At 36.7% G+C, this 21,519-nt stretch overlaps 1 protein-coding gene across 6 annotated transcripts in view; it reads right to left on the reverse strand.

Annotated features, from left to right (window-relative positions):
* Positions 1–21,519, reverse strand: part of FAM13B (family with sequence similarity 13 member B) — a 71,228-nt gene that overhangs the window by 4,790 nt on the left and 44,919 nt on the right. For 4 of the 6 annotated variants that reach the window (XM_059174648.1, XM_059174645.1, XM_059174646.1 and 1 more), the window contains 12 exons: positions 17,950–18,014; positions 15,725–15,773; positions 15,162–15,312; positions 12,294–12,359; positions 10,696–10,906; positions 9,236–9,365; positions 8,553–8,634; positions 6,578–6,807; positions 4,744–4,827; positions 4,428–4,523; positions 900–983; positions 648–811 (listed from right to left, as the gene is read on the reverse strand). In XM_059174648.1, the coding sequence (XP_059030631.1) occupies positions 648–811; positions 900–983; positions 4,428–4,523; positions 4,744–4,827; positions 6,578–6,807; positions 8,553–8,634; positions 9,236–9,365; positions 10,696–10,906; positions 12,294–12,359; positions 15,162–15,312; positions 15,725–15,773; positions 17,950–18,014 (1,412 nt within the window). The remainder of the gene's footprint in view (positions 1–647; positions 812–899; positions 984–4,427; positions 4,524–4,743; positions 4,828–6,577; positions 6,808–8,552; positions 8,635–9,235; positions 9,366–10,695; positions 10,907–12,293; positions 12,360–15,161; positions 15,313–15,724; positions 15,774–17,949; positions 18,015–21,519) is intronic. The other 2 variants (XM_059174651.1, XM_059174647.1) reach the window with 1 other exon arrangement.

Genomic DNA, 21,519 nt, shown 5'->3' on the forward strand with positions numbered 1-21,519 from the left:
GTGAACACCGAGTTAACAGAATTGTTGAGTCAACCATGCTGTATACCTGAAACTAATATAAGCATTATACGTTAATTATACTTTAATTTTTTTAAAAAAGTGAAGCCAGGGCTGAAGACCACTGTCATACACCATTATCAGGGAGAGAAGATGATAGAGAATAAAGGTAACTCTCCGCTGGTCCCAGCATTCTATTATGAAACAAATGTCAGATTTTAGTTTCTTTTCTTTTTTTTTTTTTTTTTTTAAAGATTTTATTTGTTTGTTTGACCGAGAGAGAGAGCACAAGTAGGCAGAGGGGCAGACAGAGGGAGAGGGAGAAGCAGGCTCTCCACTGAGCTGGGAGCCCGATGTGGGGCTCGATCCCAGGATTCTGGGATCATGACCTGAGCTGAAGGCAGTCGCTTAACCAACTGAGCCATCCAGGTTCCCCAATTTCTTTAAAATTTTTAAAACACACTAATGTTTAGTAAAGAAAATGTGAATGATGACAGTTATATACCATACCCTTTAAAAGAAAGCGGCATATCTCTTGAGCACACATTAATTCCCTCCAAGTGCCTGATTACTTAAAACTGAATTTCTTGGCATGTAATTTTCATTATACAAATAGATTTTTTTTTAAAATCACAAACCAGCATACATACATAGAAGCTGCTCGAGTACTTGACAATCGGAGATCCAGAGCAAGTTTTTCTTGATTTTCTTCAACATCAGATTCAGAGTTTTCCAATGAAGATTGTGCCTGTACAGCAGTTTTCAGGATATCAGTTAGCTCTGAGGACAGGGTAACACCATCTTCTTCTTCTTCCTAAAAAGATATCAAAAAGATAAACAAATAGGCCATGGCTCTCAACTTTTTCTTTAAGAAAGCTATCAGTGAATGATTTAAGGATTACCTTGATTTCTTCAAAAAAATGGGCAGTTTCTCCTTCTATGATTGGTTGTAACATCTGACCCCTTCGCTTGGAAGATGGAGATCCCTGTAACAATCAACATGGTTTCTACTTTAAACACTTAAAGCATTCAAAGAAAGCTTCATTCACTATGGAACAGATACTAAGCTTTATATTCAAAATCTTAACCAAACAATTTATATTTTTTTTAGGAATTCCTTAGTATATTCATTTTTGTGAAGCTTTGTTATGTATGCACACAAATGCTAAATTATCATTAATGTCTGGATAACCTAAAAGATCTCATTCAATAAATAAAAAATAGTATTACATGTAATTTTATTCGGCACATTTTCCTTTTTAAAGAGCCGTCAACTTTTTTGGTCTCAGGACACCTTTAAACTCCATTTAAAAAAGTAACAGCTTCACTGAGATATAATCCACATACCATTAAATTCACTCCTTTAAAGTGTCCAATTTAGTGGTTTTTAAATATTCACAAAGAACATTGTGAACATTTTTTAAAAAATCACCTCTAATTCCAAAATAGCTCATCATCCCAAAAGAACTCTGTACTTATTACTAACTCATTTGCCCTCTCCCCCTATCCTGTGGCCAACACTGATCTATACTCTGTCTCAATGGGCTGGCCTATTCTAGCTATTTCACATAAATGGAATCATAAAGTATGTGGCCTTCTGTATTTCACTTCTCTCGCTTAGCACTAATGTTTTTAAAATTTACCCATGTTGCAACATGTTATTAGTACTTTCATTCCTTTATGGCTAATAATCCATTATATGGATATACCACATTTTGTTTATTCATCAGTTGCTGCAAATTTCATTTTTTTCTACATTTTAGCCATTATGAAGGATGCTGCTATGTATATTTGTATGTAAGTTTTCATGTAGACATGTTTTCAATTCTCTCAAGCATATAACAAGGAGAACTGCTAGGTCAGATGATAACCCTGTTTAATTCTTTGAGGAAATGTCAAACTGTTTATCAAAGTGGGTGTACCATTTTACATTCACCAGCAGTGCATAATGTAAGCATTCCAATTTCTCCACATCCAGTCAACACTGTTATCTTTTCTCATTAAAGCTATCCTAATGTGTATAAAGTGGTATCTGAATGTGGATTTATTTGCATTTCCTAATAACTAATGATGTTGATCTTCTTTTCATGTATTTAATGGCCATTTATATATCTTCTCTGGAGAAATGTGTATCAAATCCTTTGCCCAATTTTTTTCAAAAAGATTTTTTTAGAGAGAAAGCACAAGTGAGCAAGTGGAGGAGAGGCAGAGCAGGAGAGAGAATCCCGAAGCTAAGTGCAGAGCCTGAAGGGGGGGTTCAATCCCAGGACCCTGAGATCATGACCTGAGCTGAAATCAAGAGTCAGGTGCTTAACCAACTGAGCCTCCCATGCACCCCTCCCCCATTTTTTTAACTGGGTTATTAATCTTTTTATTATTGAACTGAAAGATTTCTATATACTCTAGATACCAGTCCCTTATCAGATACATGATATGCAAACATTTTCTCCCATTCTATAGGTTGTCTTTCCACTTTCAAAAATGTCCTTTGATGCACAAAACTTTTTAATTTTGATGAGGTCCAATTTATTTATTTTTGTCAGTGTTTTTAGTGTCACATCCAAGAAAACACTGCCTAATTCAAGGTCACAAAGATTTATTCTTCTATTCCCTATTAGTTTTATAGTTTCAGTTCCTACATTTAGGTCAGTGAACCATTCTGAGTTAAATTTTGTGTCAGATAAGGGTCTACATTCGTCTTTTTTGCGTATCAATACCCAACTGTACCAACCTCATTTGCTGAAAAAATTCTTTCCTACCAAACTGTCTTGGCTTAAGTTTTATATCTCAAATTTCTCTGTACGATAATCATACTTAGGCATCTGTAAAATCTAGTCATACTTGCTATAGCTTCAGTTTATTAAAAACAAATCTGTGGAGTTCCAAAATTATGTTCATAAAATTCAAAGACTATTTGAATTTGAATTACAAATATGTCAATGAGACACTAAAATGCCCTGTAATCAAAGGATAAAATCCGTATTAAATAAACTGTTGTATGTGCAGACTATAACCTATACAGGATTCCTTGCTCAAAAAAAATTGATTATATGTAAATCAAATAGTGCTGAGATGACCAATTTTTAAAAAGCCATTTTAAAAAGGAATATTTACTTGAGGTTAAATAAAAAATGCTCAGGGGCGCCTGGGTGGCTCAGTGGGTTAAGCCGCTGCTTTCGGCTCAGGTCATGATCTCAGGGTCCTGGGATCGAGTCCCGCATCGGGCTCTCTGCTCAGCAGGGAGCCTGCTTCCCTCTCTCTCTCTCTGCCTGCCTCTCCGTCTACTTGTGATCTCTCTCTGTCAAATAAATAAATAAAATCTTAAATAAATAAATAAATAAAATGAAAAATGCTCAGAAGGCCAATGTGAACCTTCTAACAATGAGTAGTAGTAAGGTAGTCAAAGCCCAAAAGAGATCCCCATGCAAGTGGCTATTGATTTAAAAATGACCTTGCATGCCAGGGTGCCTGGGTGGCTCAGTGTGGTTAAAGCCTCTGCCTTCAGCTCAGGTCATGATCCCAGCATCCTGGGATCAAGCCCCGCATCAGGCTCTCTGCTCAGTGGGAAGCCTGCTTCATCCTCTCTCTCTCTCTCTGCCTGCCTCTCTGCCTACTTGTCTGTCAAATAAGTAAATAAAATCTGAAAAAAAAAAAAAAAAAAAAGAAAAAAAAATGACCTTGTATGTCTAAGCAAAGCATAGTTCCAATAAATTAATTCCTACAAAATGGTTCAGAATGGGCTACACGCTGTTTTCTATGTGACCCTGAGAGAAATCTAGAGTCCTACTACCTACTGGTTAATTTGGAGACAGCACTAATTTGCACCTAAGTATTAAGAGTTTTCATTTTTCTCTAACAATGTACACAAATGTAAAAAAGCATTATTTTGATAATTCTTCATTAAAAAAGATGAACTAGATTAGATTGTGCAATTAAATCTTCATGACAGCCATCATAAAACTGATGTGTTTTCAAACACAAGAATTTAAACTGAAACAAACTAAGCCAGGGTCTGAAATATGTTTGTTTGTTTTTTAAATTTTTTATAAACATATATTTTTATCCTCAGGGGTACAGGTCTGTGATGTTTTTTTAATTCTACAAGGTAGATGATCCTGGGCATATACTCCTCAGTCCCAGTTTCATCATCTGTGAATTGAGGCTATCTTCTGCTACCTGTTGTGACCTGTCAGGATTTAATGACATCTTCTTCATTTAATGACATACATAAAACACTTTTACAAGTGCCTGGGAGATGATAGGTAGGCACTGATTATTAATTGCCTATTCTTTAAAAAGCAGTAACCTCACCTTACAAATACAATTCTTGCTACCTTAGCTATATATTTTTCCAATACACCACCACAATATATTTTTTAAAGGATAAGTTTTGGTAAAATGATAGACAAATCTTTGTGTGTTTTACTCACAAGAACAGGAGTGATGCTAACTCTTGTCAGCATCTGTTTTACAAGTCTGTATCTCTCATAGAGAGGTTTCACAATGTGCCTTTCTTCTCTGGTTACCTAAAGTAAAAAAATTAAAATTACCAAGTCATCAGAAATTTTAAACATTAAGCAACATGACTTTCTCCCAATTTTAAGAAGTTATTTTAAATAAGTAGACAATCTCTTAAACGGACGAAGCAATGCTCTACAAAGCAGCTCCGAAGATGTGGGCCACAAAGAAATTTGTCCTCTTTGTTAGGGCAGAAAATCAAATCTCTTTAGCAAAAGAGACATTTACCGGCCTTCCATGTTGACTTTCATAGTAAAGAAGACTTTTTTGGAGAGACGTTTTCTCTTCTATCAAATGATCTTTCGTCATTTTCTAGAATTTAAAAGAAAAAACAAAACAAAACACTCTCATTGGCAACATATTATGTTCCTCAATCCCACAATGTAAAGAATTAGGGTGAAAGGGCAGCCCATCACCACTCCAGCCTAGGCTAACAAGAAATACAGCCTTTCCTTACAAATTTGCAGAGAGTAGTTTTCAATCTCTTATAAAATCTGGTCTCCCAGTAAGTAGATATCCACTCTCTTTGGTGGCTTACTTCTATTTTATCTGAACAAATCATGAATACCGGCTTAGTAACCTTGGATAAGTTACTTAAATTCTTTTTGTCATATAAACCAGTATTTCTACTAAACAATTAAAATCTGACAGCAGTATAACGGAAAGATCCTGAAAAAGTACAACACTGCCAATGTGTGACCTAGACTTCTCATCTATGAGCTCAGTTTCCCTTCCTATGACACTTTGTTTACACTGCAATACTAACCTCCTACCTTTTAGTACTCTAAATTAAAGAAGAGGAAGGACATCCTAATTTATTTGCCCAAAGAACCTTCCCACTTTGTTTCACTGGCCACCTTTTTACATGCCAATGAACCAATGTTCCACAGAATACCCTCTGGATTCTAGACCAAATAAATTCTCATTCCCAGGATTAGATAATACTGCCCTGTTTCTCAGCAGAGTAGAACAGAGGTTTAAAAAAAAAAAAAAAAAATCACTGGATATAACAAATATAACTTTAGATTATGTAAATCCAATAGAGAACAGCTAGGGGTAAACTGTAAAACATTAATTTCAACGTCAAGCTTGCACCTTAAACCTAGGACAAAGTATCTGAATAAAGCTAATCCAATCAAAATCATTTCTAGAAAAAGGGGTGGAGAGAGGAGAAAGGAGGTTGGTTGATCTGACACAAAACTGAAAAATAAAAAAGCTGAGGGAAGGGAGTGATCAAAATTTCTAATCCAGCCCTGTTCAAGGGAGACAAACAATCCAATATTTAAATCATGAAAGAGGTATACCCTGCTGTCAAGGCAGGAATAAGCATCAGGGTTCATCACTGCCTACACAAAAGTTCACATGCGACCATCTCTGTACTATCCCAGCAGACCTCATTTAATAAATAAATTGGGTTGCCAAATGCTTTTGACCAGAACTCCTGTAGGCATGGGCTCTGAGTAATGGTTTTTCAAAAATATTCGTTTATTCAATCCTCACAACAATCATACTGTCTTAGTATTTTAATGGACATAATCATATATCTTTAAGTCATAAGACAGTTGAAGGGACTCAGGGGCAGAATGCAAATAATGTGAGTCGGGGCCTGGCAAAAGCTAACAGCACAATACCTATAAGTATCAAGACACAAGGCCGAGATTAAAGCTCAGTGATGTTTAGGCTCTTCATTTTGCCAACTGTCCCAGTACAGATGAACAGATCAGGATTCTGGCTTTTTCAGTTTTACATTTTTTTTTTTTTAAGATTTTATTTCTAAGTAATCTTTACACCCAATGTGGGGCTCAGAACTCCTCTAACACCAAGATCAAGAGTTGCAAGCTCTACCAACTGAGCAAGCCATGTGCCCCTTAGTTTTACTACTGTGATTCACTCCCAGAAAGTCTGGTCATTTCTGGTGTGCAGATAAAAACATGTTGTTTACCTACAAACTTGGGGAGCAGATTCAGGCCAGTAAGACTACCTACAATCTCTATGCCACTGGGGTACTTCTTTTCAGGGACTCTAAAGGCTAGTCTGGGTAAAAAGCATAGCTCAAGATTACTTTGATATCTTCCGGAAGACACCGTTCAACACGTTTTTCTTTCAGTCTTTTCAGAATAAGTTCAAGTGTTGCTTCCTTAGAGGGCTTCTTCTCCTTCTGAATGACCCTGGATTCATCTTCATTCTCTTCATCTTCATGGTACAGAGAAGAGCCAAAGCTTTTTGGAAGAGTGTTACTACGTGGGCGTGTCTGAGGTACAAATTCTCCATCAGAGCTTTTGTGTTTTGCATCTACATTTCAGAAGCAAGAGGACACACAGATCAGTAATAATGATTTTGTTAAAGAAGCAAAGAGTAATAAGCAAGATATACAACAGGAAAGTAGACATTAACAGCACACAGGCTCCGGTATTTCAAGGTTACATGAAATACTGAAATTCTGTATGTGGCAAGCTATTCCATTCATTCTTTTAAAGGTAATTCATAGAAAGCCTTACCATAAAGTGAGATTTTCTGGTAAGCATTGGTGGTACAGTAGTAAACAAACAGACATCGTCCCTGTTCTCATGGAGCATATATTCAAGGAAATAAAAACAAAAACCGAAAAACAAAATAATTTCAAAGAATGCCAAGAGCTATAAAGAAGAGAACATAGGATGTTGTCACAGTGCTAAAAGCAATGTACTTTAGGGAACAGCAACTATATTTAATGGACTGAAAAAGGACTTTGAGAGATAGGGACATACTAGGTGAACACGGAAGAAACAGCAGCTAATGGAGCACAGAAGACTTAGGGGAAGAGCATTCCTTCCCAGTTGAAGTAATAGCCAGTGCAGAGGCCCTGAAGCATGGTATGTTTAAGAAACAGAAAATCAGAGTGGGATGTGATAAAATGGACTAAGGGCACAGTAGGCAAGGAAATGAGGCAGCTAAGGATCTATATAACCTCAGACATACATGATCACTACTTCTCTCCATTGTAAGGATTTATTCTAAGTTAAAAGGGAAGTTCATTGAGGGCTCTGATGATAAAGTTAAGAGAGTTTTTTAAAAGATAATTCTGGCTGCTACATAGAGAATGAACTGTGAGACAATAAAAGGGGAAGAAAATTGGAAAATTAGTTAAGAGACTAATGCTTGTCAATTTAATACACCCATCAGTAACACATTCAAGGTAATGATTTTCACAGACAGTTGGAAATTGTCATTAAACAAGGAAATGCTGAATAGAATTATAGGGGAAAATTCTAAAGAGGTAAGGAAACTTATTTTAACCCAAGGATGTGAACTCAATGACCACAGGGACAAATAACTGTCTTATCCAGCAACATAGACTCAGATGTCTACAAGTACTTGGTACTTAATAATAGTAAAAATTTTGTTGAATAAATTCAAATGAATATACCAAAATGTGATGCTCCACGTTATAAGCCCATAGTTGGTACAGATAAGTATTTTTTAAGTATTAACAAATACTAAAACGCATGCTGATTAAACACCCATAAAGTAAATATAACTTAGCAGCTGCTATATTGGGCCAACACCCAGAACACACACCTAGTTTTTCTTTAAAGAAGACTTACAATTTTTAGTCTCTGTAGTATAAACAGTTTATTGTGACAGTCGTAAATACCTATCAAAAATTCTTAATGAAATACCTACCAAAACCAAAACTGCTTAATATTTGAACTGTTTTTCCAGATAAACTTTTTAATATCACCTATGAATATACAATCTAGGGCACTTTTCAAAAGACTAAGAGAAACACCAGAAAGACATATAGAAGCATAGAGTACTTCAACTTTGGCCATAACTAATAAAAGAACAAAAGGAAACTTTTATTTTTGCCAAATAGTATCTCGAATTTAAAAATCATCAAAAATTATAACCATAATTCTCATAGAATATTATTCTCACTATTAATTCATGTCACAGAATTATTCATACAATTTTCATGTAATAATGAGAATACTTTAATAATGAGAATAAAAAATCTGTTTAAAGCAAACATATTATAAAAATGATATATTTTCTACCTTTAATTTGCTTCCGCAGTTTGGTAAGCTCTGTCATCCATTTTAATACCTTTGGATTGGCTGCAATATCACTGTAGGAGGGCTAAAAAATTAAGGAACATGGACACCTCTGTGTAAGCGATAACTGTTAACTGATGCCCAAGTAATATATTACAGTTCCCACAGCAGACAATTCATTCAATCCTTATTTCATCTTACCTTATATGAAGTAGACAGAACAGAATATCAAGTAAAGCTCTCTCAGAGCAGAATCTAGCAACTGATGAAAGCCAGATTTGGAGATAGGTCTTCTGACTCAAAGTGTAAGATTCTTTCTACTTCATATGTTCCAATTATTAAATATCTGTCCCCCTCCCTCCCATGCCTTCCCTCTCCCATCACCCCTTGCTATTTGTGGTTTTTGAGGAAGCAGAAATAGCATTAACATGATTTGTTAATGTAAAGTATTTCATTTTAAAATTATACAAGCTTTTTGCTGATTAAAATATAAAAATCCACTGGTAAGAATATTGGCCTGGAAATGAGGCAGCTAAGGATCTATATAATCTCAGATCTACATGATCACTATTTCTCTGCACACCTCAACTTCATTATCTAAGGGAAGAGATGGACTAACGCTCTCCAAAGAACCTCCTCCCAGTTCCAATGTATCTGCCCAACCCTGGACAATGCTATAAATTTACCTTGCTATTTCTTTCCCTTTCAAACTGTTCCTCAAATTGTCTAATTTTTTTCTGAAGTTTCTTGACCAACTGATACGGTGTTCTGTCTTCTCTTTTTTCATCTTTTGAACTGAAGGATGATCTTCGAATCCTGAATTAAAATAAGAGTGTTAGTTAAAATTTCAAGTTATTACAGATGGTAGCTAGATCTATGAGGGGGTTCATTTCAATGTAAAAAACTATCATATTACTATGATGTACACCTAAAACCAAAACAATTTTTTCAAATTTTGTTTTTTAGTTTTATCTATACCCATAGTGGAGCTTGAACCTACAACCTTGAGATCAAAAGTCACCCACTCTACCGACTGAGCTAGAAAGGCACCCTGAAAGTAAGAGAATGTTGTATGTTAATTATATTAAAAAAAAAAAAAAAGTTACCTGATCAAAAAATTTTTTTCAAGTTATCAACACTATGACTCTTATCACCCTGATATAACATCACACCATTTCCAAGAAGCAAATCTTTATTTTTTTTTTAAGATTTTATTTATTTATTTGACAGACCGAGATCACAACTAGGCAGAGAGGCAGGCAGAGAGAGAGGAGGAAGGAGGCTCCCCACTGAGCAGAGCCCAATGTGGGGCTCAATCCCAGAACCCTGGGATCATGACCTGAGCTGAAGGCAGAGGCTTTAATCCACTGAGCCACCCAGGCGAAGAAGCAAATCTTTAAAGTAAAAATTAAGTCCCTAAAACTAAAGGACAGGTAGTGTTAAAAAAACAAAAAACAAACAAAAAAACCCATAACAAAACCTTACACTATAATTTTAGAGACCACACCATTAGCTAACACAAGTACTGCTGAAAACAATATATAATCCGTCAAAAGTTGTTTAGACTAAAGTAGAAATGAAACAAAGATGCCCAGCTTAGAGTCTGTTTTGTATTCAAATTACAAAGGAAAGGGGCACCTGGATGGCTGTCTGCCTTTGGGTCAGGTCATGATCCCAGAGTCCTGGGATCGAGCCCCACATCAGGCTCCCCTGCTCTAAAGGGAGCCTGCTTCTCCCACTTCCATTCGACCTGCTTGTGTTCCCTCTCTTGCTGTCAAGTAAATAAAATCTTTAAAAAAAAAAAAAAAATTGCAAAGGAAAGGTTTTGACATTCAGAATCAATTTAAAATCTGGACAATACAAACGTGAGGAATTGGTGAGTTCCACTTGCTGCTTCCCTTCCAGAGTTCTGTATTTCAGTAATAGGTAAAAAAAATGATTATGTATACTGTGTGGCAAGTCTAATAGAAAGCAAACCTCTACACCTCATGAACTCAGAATTTATGAGCCCCCACCAAAAAATTACAAAAACATTCTTCATGATAGAGGGGGAGAAGCTTTGAATTGTAAGGTCTGAAGGATTAAATTTTGCAAAGGATCTAGTGACATAAGAATCACCTCTCCTAAGTATATAAAAATAATGTACCTAGTAAAAGAAAGTGCCTTAGATGAGGAATCCAATGTTTCTGGATCATGTAGGAAACGCTGGCTTTGCCCAAAATCTAAACTACGATGTGATAATACTGGAGGACAGTCCTCTTCCAGGGGGTGATGATTCATTCTGCCAGCTTGTGGAGAGAGCTGAGCTTCTCCAGACTCAGAGTCTTCCTGCCAAGACTTAAAAGCAGGAAATGGCTCTGTAAAACAAACACAAATAATGGTACCATGGGTCTCTTGGTTCTGCATGGAAAAAAAAGTCACACAACTATTATATTTTCTTTAAATCGTATCGTTATGTAGTGGCTCATATAATATTTATTATGTACTTTAAAAAAAAAAAAAACAAGGGATACAGGATCTTCATAAAGCCTACTACTATAGTTTCTAATTTTCTATGCTTTTTTTCTTTTGCTCAGAGTTCCATTTTCCCATAGAAGTATTACCTTAAATTTCTGAACCCAGTCACAAAGCAAGAAAGGACACTGTCAAGCTCTTAAAGTTATATTAGATATTATTTTTTAAGTGCTGTTTTATAAATAATAAATACAAAACCGTCCTCAAGAGCTGCCAGGTGAATAAGCTATCACTCACTGTCAAGTAACTGTCTTAAAACTGGAAGGAAGCTATTCCCCACGCTATTCACAACACACCAAATGGAGCTCTCTGACCCCAAAAGAATTCTTAACATTTCCAAATGGTGCCAGCTTACTCATCTGACAGCACCCGGCCCCGAACATTAAATTGTGTTCATTATTTTCTATTACAGGATTTCTATGTTTACTACATATCTGAGTAATTAAACACTCAACAGTATTATCAGGACAAAATTTAACAGCACTAGATCTTAAGCACATTTATCTTCCTGGAGCTATCCTGTATGTTCTCAAATGAACCCACGTCGATTTATTTGATGTCTGTGCCCATGTTAAGGTCTGATTACATACAGAACACATACAATCCACAAATATACTCCAAATACAAAAATACAAGTATCACTAGAATCCAAAAAGCAGAAATACTTTTCCATCTACATATTAACTTTATTTATAACTACGATTTAAAACTTTGATGTATGACATCATATTAACAATAGCAAAAGTGAGTTTTTAAGTATTTTTGGATGCAAAGATGGTTTGACAGTGTCAAAAAGACTGGTATTTTCTTTTTCTTCACACAATAGGAAAGGATTGCTACTTCAGAAATTTAACTTTATATATTAGCAATTTAAAGCACTACATAATTTTTCCAGGGTAATAAGATAATTTAGATAGTTTTTAAAGCCCCGATTAATCTGATAACTAAAAATTGGGTACAAAGCGTGCAATCCCAGAATAAACCCAGCAATAAAGTGATTTTCAAAGCAACCCTTGTACCTGCTTCCCAGCAAATAACTGGTAATAAGCATTTTGTGAGAAATCACCTGTTTTAAGAGGGAAGTAACAAAAACAATTATATCTGGGTATCATTTTTAACCCAGAACCATTTTCCTAATATATGGGGACAGCAGGAGAAGGGCTCATAAAAAGGCAAACAAAGTGAACCATCAAAACGCAAAAAAACTAAACTATGGTGAACCATACTTACCCTCCCCATCTCTCTGCAGATGCATTGTTTTGAAATCAATGAGGGGAAAAGTGATAGGGCATGACGCTAATAAAATGGAAAAAATGGCAAAAAATACTAAAGTGAACACACAGCACAGTCAGAACAAACCATACACATAACTAACACAAAGCCAAAGATACCAAAACATTTCCCTAAAACCAGTTAGGCATTCTAATCAAAAACTTTGTTCAAAGAAATTACTACTAACCAAACTTTAAAAACAAACACAAACATATATTTCCATTTCAGCAAGCAAGGCAAAAAAATCAAAGTAGTGCTGTTTTATTAAAACCGAAGAAATGGAAACTCTTAACCAAGTACTGTTTGAAGCGTTTCAATTTAGTTGATTTGACAGAAAAATACCTCCCTTAGTTTGCTCTTTGGAAAGATCCTACTTGCATTTCTTTCAAGAGTTTTAGCAGGAGAGAATCTGAAGGAAAGCTACTGCCCACTTGTATTAAAAGCCAAAACCTTTTGACCAGCTGCTGCAAATTCGTACCACTGGTGGCCATGTGCTGCCTGCTTGGCAACTGTATCCTGCTGTCTGTCCCTTGAGCAATACAAAACACAAAACCCACACACCAAGGAAGAGGGAGGTGGGCTTCCATTTGGAGTGACCCCACTTCTCTTTTTTAAGAGTCACATCAAACAAGGTAGATCTCTGATTCCAAGGTATCTAGGGTCTAAAATAATTTGGCCTCTTACAGAAGACTTTCATTAGAACACCCTAATTCCTAGATATAGAAAATCAATCTTTGTATATTGGTGGCAAATTGGAAGGAAAAACATATTCTGGTAACAGCCACTCTTCTAAGCACATGCAGGGTTCATGGCTGAAAAGGTCACTCAAATGTAATAGTTACCACCAATTCTCTGAAAGTCACTGACCCCTATTTTTATAAAAGTCAGTGGGAGGCCTATGTGGATCTGTCACAGCTGTTGAGCCAGGTCTGTAACAGGTGAGCTGAGGCACTGAAAATCAGAGGTCTATAGTTACTTTCTTTCCATACCACAAGCTGTAAGGGGAGGATTCTGACAGGGAAACAGTGAGCCCAGCATTAAATTCACTTTAGGTAAGCCTCCAGAAAGCTGAAGCTGAACACAGAAAGTTTTATCTCCTCAGACAATGGAAAACAAGTGCTTTTCTATGCCTAAAACTTAAGATCAGAACACCCAGGCCAAAGATTATGAAGGTCTATTTATCTGTGTCCTCCAAAACGGAGAAGCATCAGCCCTCTGTCAGAATCCCACTTCATCTTTCAGAGACTCCTCTCCTACTATGGCTGGCTCCAGGGATGCTCTGATGACCACCACTTCTTTTCAGTGACCATGTCAGGATAAATAAATGAAAGGGACAGTTGATCTTTTCTGCCACCAGGATGTTAACATATCCTCTAATTCAGGGGAGCATCTTCATAAATTCCAAACATCCTAAATAACCCAGAACAAAGCAAAAGAAAGACAACTTCCTGATTTAATCTAAGTTAAGACACATAATATGCCACTAGGCATGCCAAACATCTAGAACCCAAAAAAAAAAAAAAAAAAAAAAAAAGGAGGGGGGTGGAGAGACAGCAATAAAGATTGGCACAGACAATGACTTGGCTGGGGCTTTAAAAAAAAAAAAAAATTGGCTATACCTTGAAAAATAAATAAATAAACTCCAGTAGTGATCAAATGAGCAGACTTGAGGTAGCAAAAGGAGCCTGTGGTACTAGCACTGCAATTCTTGTTACTACCACTGTATGTCATTAGCTAACTTGCCAAGGGTAAGTTAACCAAGGGAACTTCATCCAAGTGCACAAATAAGTAACTTGGAAGATTCCCGAGTTGTCTCAATGTCTCCTTACCTAGCAAGGTGTATGATACAGGACTCCTAAATTCAAATCTGTTGTTGACTTTCGCCCCCCCACCCCCAACATTTTAAAGTTTATAAATATACAGTAAACTTGAAAAAATTTCACAGTGAACATTGATCAATACACCAACCATCTAGATTCAACCATTAACATTTTACTGTATTTGCTTTGTAACATTTATCCATCCCGCTAACCATCATATTTTTTCATGGATTTCAAAGTAAACGGCAGGTAATAATATACTTCCCTATAAACCCTTCAGCATGCAAATCACTCACTGGAGTTTGATATTTATTTAGGTTTTGCATCTTTTGATTAAAAAAAGAAAAAACTTATATACAATGAAATACAAGTGTTAAGTACACATTTGCTGAGTTTGGACATATATATATATATATATTTATACATACACACACACACACACACACACACACACACGTGGCTTGCTTTTTGAATTTCAACTTTTTTCCTCTGTAAAAATTGTTAGGACTCTGTTCCCGTGCTTATATAATCTAACACAGATATAGGGATATGGTACAGTGTTTGCTTAGAAATGCCTTCAAAGATCATTCTGGGATTTAAAAAAAAAAAAAAAAAAACAGGTTTCCTAATGATCCTATAGGAAATGTAGTTACATGTAAGTGGTAAGATCCCCCAAGCCCTAACATATAAGATTTTCCAAGACTGGTTTAAACCTGGTTTAACAATTCACAAAAGCCTATCCTGGGGCATTTTATTTTTTTAATCAGTTCTAACTTTACCTTCAAAGCTAATGGATCAGCTAAGAACTTCTAGTTCGTATGACATAGTTGCCCTACAATCTCATTAGAGCATCTGAGTAAAAACACTCACTCACTCCTCTTACATGAGAGAACAGAAAGCCAAAATGAGTAAGGTTGTCCAGAAAAGAGCAATAGTCTCATTATTGCTTTAGGTAATTTCAGTTACAAATAACAATATCAGGAAAATAACGTGTGGTTAAAATTACCTTCCCATTTATCACCATCAGAGACATTCTTCAGATCTAAATGTGGAATTTGGGTTCCACATGCTGCTTCCCCTTGAACACCAACACTCTGACCTCCTGGCACTTCTGATTCAGTGTTGGCATTCAAATCACATATCTTGCTACTAGAATCCTATGTTTTAAAATAAAGAATACATTTCACAACCACAAAGCTTTTCTCACTCAGCTTAAAAACAAGCAGCATATATCTTTGTATGGTCTCCATTACTGTACTATTGTGCCTATATATTCAGCTGTCCCACTCCCACCATCCAAACTATTTTCAAACACACATTTGCAGTTTTATACTATATACTACTGGTAGACAAAGTGTGGATCCCAAATTCAGGAAAATGTTTTTATAACCAAGTTACTGGTAGCCAAAAGTGACAAATTAAGTCATTGCTTAATTGTAAAACATCTGGCAAGAGACTCTATTTTTACATCTCCTTTAAACCTATTCAACCCAAGAGTTAAAGACCAGATACAATAATTGGTGGGTTAAACCTAGTCACATTTTAAGAACCATAAGAAAAAAATCTTACCAGAATCAAGTGTGACAATGTATCACTGTCAAATGACACATATTCTTTCCTAAAAATACAAGTACAGCTATTAATGTTTTAAGAATAAGTAGGTTACTATCACTGCACATTTCTTACCTAGATTCTTCTCTTCCCCTTATAGTTAGCATTTATAATGTGAGAGAAGAAAATGACAACTGGACATATGCCCATTCTTTGGAGCCCTATGTCTGAAAATCACACACTACTGAAAAGATCCACAGAATTACTTCAGGTTTAGAAAATTTAAGTAACATCTCCACCCTCCCACACAACCATCCCCCACCAAAGAAAAACATTTTAAAAGTAAAACTAAAATCCACAGTAAATAGAAACCAAAAGGGTTGAATGTATAATGGAAAAGATTTTGTAAAGCAAATATTAGTTTTAACCAAATAGCTTTATTATCCCCCACTCTGGGACTTTCTTTTCTTTTAAAGATGTTTTTTAAAGGTACAGTGATGGTCCTATATGTTATTTTCTTTTATGGTCCTATATTTTAAATCTGATTATGTTCTATCACAATCAGAACAAGGTACTACTTCTAAACCTTTCCTTCCTCAAAACATAATGGTAAGATATAAAAAGGAAATTTCTAAAAATTTCAAGTCCCTCATATACCCCCCATAAAAACGAACCCCTATTTAGAACAAATATCAGAGCAAGCTGTCCAAAATGATCTCTCCCTATTTGACCAGTCAACAGAGCATCTGGTATTACAGTAGGTTAGCAATGTATCTATTGTGGGAAATTTCTACTTCCCAAAGATATGGTGGCAATTTACAATGGTACACACAGATGCTGCTTCTACCCTGCCTTAACAGTGTGTACCCAGAAGACAGGTCTTGATCTAACTAAGGCAAGTCTTCTCCTCACATGCGTAATTACCTTGTTCTTGCTGAGCATGAAAAATGAACTAAATTCCCTGGCAAGCTCAAAGGCCTTCCCTTGCTTAGAGTGGAAGCGAATGGTGGAATGAGCTACATTCTACCTTGAGACTATAAAAGACCCAATCACCTAAATTTGAGAAACATGAGTGTTAAGCATGCAAAATGTAATCCATCTAACCAAGGAACTTTTTGGATCTAAAAACAAGTTTGCTAACCTATACACAAGTTGAAGAGGAAAGAGCTTTTCCAAAAAGATTGAGTCCTCACTAAATGGATCCTTATTGTTCTACCAAATCCAGATGTCATCATTCTGGGGATGCCTGTTTATCTTATATCTTCAGCCCATAGCTCCAATACTCCCTGGGCTGGAAGAGGATCATTCCTGCCTCCTGAAAGGAAGCACAAGGAACTGCTGTAAGCAGGAAATCTGTGGACCTTCAGAGTATGGAGACACTCCAGAGACATGGCTCCAAAGAATTTACTTACCCTCAGAGAACAGGTTTCCTACTCACAATTAAGAGAGACAATGGCATTAACACAAATTTACCCTCACCAACAAGCTATCACCAAATCAGTAATGTTTGAGAATCCTCAGTATTTACAATCTAGTCTGCATTCACTGTAAATTTGTTTTCTGAATATCAAATTATCTTTCCTAAGAAGTCATAATACACTGCTTGGCAATGTCTCAAAGAATCAGAAAATGGGTAACAGGACCCAAAACCTACTCACTGACTTAAAATATTCTAGAAAGCTTCTGCTCAAAGGTACTGTACTGTATCTATCGAGTATCTATGGAGACTACATATGACTGAAATACTGATTGCCTCAGTACCTCCCTCCCATTTTTGCTGGCCAAGGAGGTAAGCAAGCAGAAACTGAAGTAAGACTATACCGGGATACACCAAGAAGCTGGAAAGGGAACAAAAATATCCTGTACAAATTTGGTAAAACAAATATGCTACAATCTTTCAATTAGTTATCCACAGTTCTAAGACTATGAATTAACTCACTGAAAGGTGTATTCAGAATATCAATAAAGTCCCAATTGTCTTACAAATCAACTGAAAGTTTGGAGTGTCTCCAAGAAGGCTCTGTTCTTCCCTCCGAACGTTTTCCAAGTTATAACTATGTCTGTCTGAACCTGTAGCCCCTCTGAATATTTATGAATATGCTTTATGCTTACCATTAAACAAGTACCTGGTTTTTCAGATTTTCAAAAATGTATAATAGATAAATTCATCTAAAAATCTCACTCCCAAATCTGTGAAGGGCTCCAATTCTTAAGATGATTGAGTAATGAATGAAAATGCTTACCCCTCAAGACAGCCATCTTCACTATCACCACGGTCACTGCATGGCTCTAACAGTATACCTACAGACTGACAAAAAAGAACATAACTGCTGTATTAACGGAGCTCCCAACACTCATGTACGAGAAGAAGTTTCCAACCTAAATCATGGTATTAGATTGCAAGTTAATCAAATGCCCCCTTTTAATTCTTCATAATAGTCTACAGGTGTTGGCATCTCTTTTTAAAGACAGTAATTTATCTTTCTCAAAACCTGAGGCATATGCATGTGTGTGTATGTGTATAAAATGGAGATCTGCATACTCACTACACTATTACGTAAGAAGTACTGCTCATACTATCACATTCGTTTCCTGTCCTTAGAATTCTTTCCTCCCAAAGGACAGCCATATGGTCCCACCTGCCAACTGCTCCTTCTGTTTCTTCTCAGCCACAAACAGGTTAAGTTGGTAACTTCCAAGCAGATAACAGAGGAATCATTTGATTCACCAGATCCCTTTATTATATACACTCGAAATAACAACTGTAATAACACTGCCCCTATTTTCTAATGAGTCTAGTGACACCATCCCATCCCTATTCCTTCCCCAAACAGATAGTCACTGAGTCTAATACAAATATCCCGTGCATTACTACGAATTACATAAAATTCTCAATGTTTCTGATCATCACCTCTGCAATCAAGAGATAGCTAGATTCTTAAAAAACGACCACTTGTCCAGTTTTAATATGAAAGACACTTCATATTTGGAAAAAGCTATTAAATTCTCCCTTTGCCAACTATGTATCTCTGTGAGGCTGACTTGTCTTCATGTACTTCAAACAAAAGAACTTATAGTAATAGACTGAATGCAGAAGCAGGTATGAGAAACCAAGTTAACTTTTATTAAGAAAGACAAGCAGTATCAATATTTATAAATATGTAAAACAATACCATTCCTCAAAGCACAAAGTGTTTTACATAACTTTTTATTAAGTTAAAAAAAAAACATATTTACAGTACCTTGAGTGAATTTAATAAACATTCTGTAATTTTTCAATTTTAATTTCTAATGTGGTAAATACTGATAAATATATCTATGGAAATAAAACCTTTCTGGGATACTCAATATCTTTTAAGAGTATCAAGAGGTCTTGAGACTCAAATTATGAGAACCACTGATCTACACATCAGACTTCAGCAACCTTTCTGTTTAGAAGATAACTTTTTAAATATGGGCCCATGAAATAATCATTACTAGATCCAATATTTAAAATAAGTCTTCATGTTTTATTCAAAGAACAAGGTTCAAGTCCCAGCTCTACCTTTCCTTCACAAATAAGAGTATAACACTTAACTTGCCGATGTTACAGTTACTATAAGAGAATCACATAGCTTAAGAAGAAAAACTTATAAAATTCTATTATAAAAGCATACTATTACATCACCAACTTTAACCTACAATTCAATATACTATGAAAAAAATGAAATACATCTAAAGACTGATTGTAACACCCACATGCTTTTTAGCCAGATTTAAGCAACATAATTTTTAAAATTTTATTTATTTATTGGAGAGAGAGCATACGCATGCAAGCACGAGTGGGAGAGGGAAGGGCAACAGGAGAGATAGATGCCCCACTCAGAAGGGAGCCTGACGCAGGGTTTGATCCCACACCCTGAGATCACAACCTGAGCTAAAGGCAGACTGCTTAACCAACTGAACCACCCGGGTGCCTCTGGGAAATGTAATTCTTAAAACGAATACAGAAAAATAGTTTAAAAAAAAAAATTGGAGGCAACATAAAAGATACTACAACAGAAAACAAAGCTGATACACTGATACTCCAGCAGTGAAGAAGGAGATGAGATGCAGAGTAAGAAGGAGAGTTATCTTCTATATTACTCCCCAACAGAACAAAATAAAAATAAAAGGTATTAGGGTCAGGTTAAAGTATATCCAGACTTCAATTTAACAAAGAAACATACTTTTTTGAGAAACTATGTTTTACTTCCACAGAATTCACTCTATACAAAACATTCATTCCTTTGTATAAGGGGAAAAAGAGCTTGTTTTTCTAAATTATCAGCTAGCAAAACAGTCCATCCTCTTCCCACCTTCTCTTTCCCAAAACCATCAGGGTCCTCATAAGAAGTCTGAGGAGGAGGAGGAGGTGGAGTCAAAATGGCGGAGGAGGAGTAGCAGGCTGAGATGTTAGCAGGAGTTCAGCCAGAGAGTTATCAAAACATTCCCAACACCTACAAACCCAACATGAGATCGAAGAGAAGAAAAGCAGCAATTCTAGAAAACAGAAAATCTACCACTTTCTGAAAGGTAGGACCTGCAGAGAAGTGAATCCGAAGTAACAAGAAGATAGACTGTAGGGGAAGTGGTTGGCTCCCAGCAAGCAGCGGAGCAACGGAGCACAGAATCAGAACTTTTTTTTTTTTTTTTAAAGATTTTATTTATTTACTTGTCAGAGAGAAAGAGAGCAAGACCGAGCACAGGCAGACAGAGTGGCAGGCAGAGTCAGAGGGAGAAGCAGGCTCCCTGTGGAGCAAGGAGCCCGATGTGGGACTCGATCCCAAGACGCCGGGATCATGACCTGGGCCGAAGGCAGCTGCTCAACCAACTGAGCCACCCAGGCGTCCCCAGAATCAGAACTTTTACAAGTCTGCTCCATGAGGCACATCACTCCAGAGGCTAAGCAGGGGTGGAGCCCTCGCGGGGAAAGCATGGTCACATAAGGATCAGGGGTTTCTGAGTGTAGCAGAGCTTACAGGTATTCGAACAGAGAAGCCGGCTACAGAGACAGAGCAGAGGAGTGAACTCTCAGCTCGGGGTTACCGTAAACTGTGATCCGTGGCCCAGTCATACCACTGCTCTTTGAGCATGGACCCCACAAGTGGCAGATCCGGGGAAACCACCCCCACCCTCGCCGAAGAGTGGCAGGGATCTGCTGGGTTTGGAGACTCCAAATGGGGCTATGTGCCAGAGACAGAAACACTCAGTCACAGGCCAGGGTTGGCTCAGAGTGCAGCCAGAGACCAGGGAGACAGGAGTGACTGAGTGCTTTTCTCTGAGGGAGCGCTGAGTGGGGCCCCAAGCTCTTGGCTCTCCCAGGCCAGAGATTGGGAGGCCACCATCTTCATTCCTGTCCTCCAGAGCTCTACAGAATGTGTTCAGGGAACAAAAGCTCCTGAGAGCAAACCAGAGCAGATTACTTAGCCCGGCCCCTGGCAAGGGTGGTGTAATTCCACCTCGGGCAAAGACACTTGAGAATCACTATAACAGGCCTCTCCCCCAGAAGATCAGCAAAAAAATCCAGACCAAGCTCCTTGATCAAGGAGAACAGTGGAATTCCAGAGGAAGGGAAAGCAAAGCATAGAATTCATGGCTTTCTCCCCATGATTCTTTAGTCTTACAAAGTTAATTAAATTTTTTAATATACCTTTCTGTTTTAAAAAATCTTCTTGAATCTTTATTATTATAGTTCTATTTTATCCTTCATTGTATCTAACTTCATCTTTTGTATACATACAGGGTAGGGTTTTTTCTTCTAAAAAATTTTGCAATACAACTTTTTTTTTTTA

The sequence above is a fragment of the Mustela lutreola genome, chromosome 5 (genome assembly GCF_030435805.1).
Source record: "Mustela lutreola isolate mMusLut2 chromosome 5, mMusLut2.pri, whole genome shotgun sequence".
Lineage (NCBI taxonomy): Eukaryota > Metazoa > Chordata > Mammalia > Carnivora > Mustelidae > Mustela > Mustela lutreola.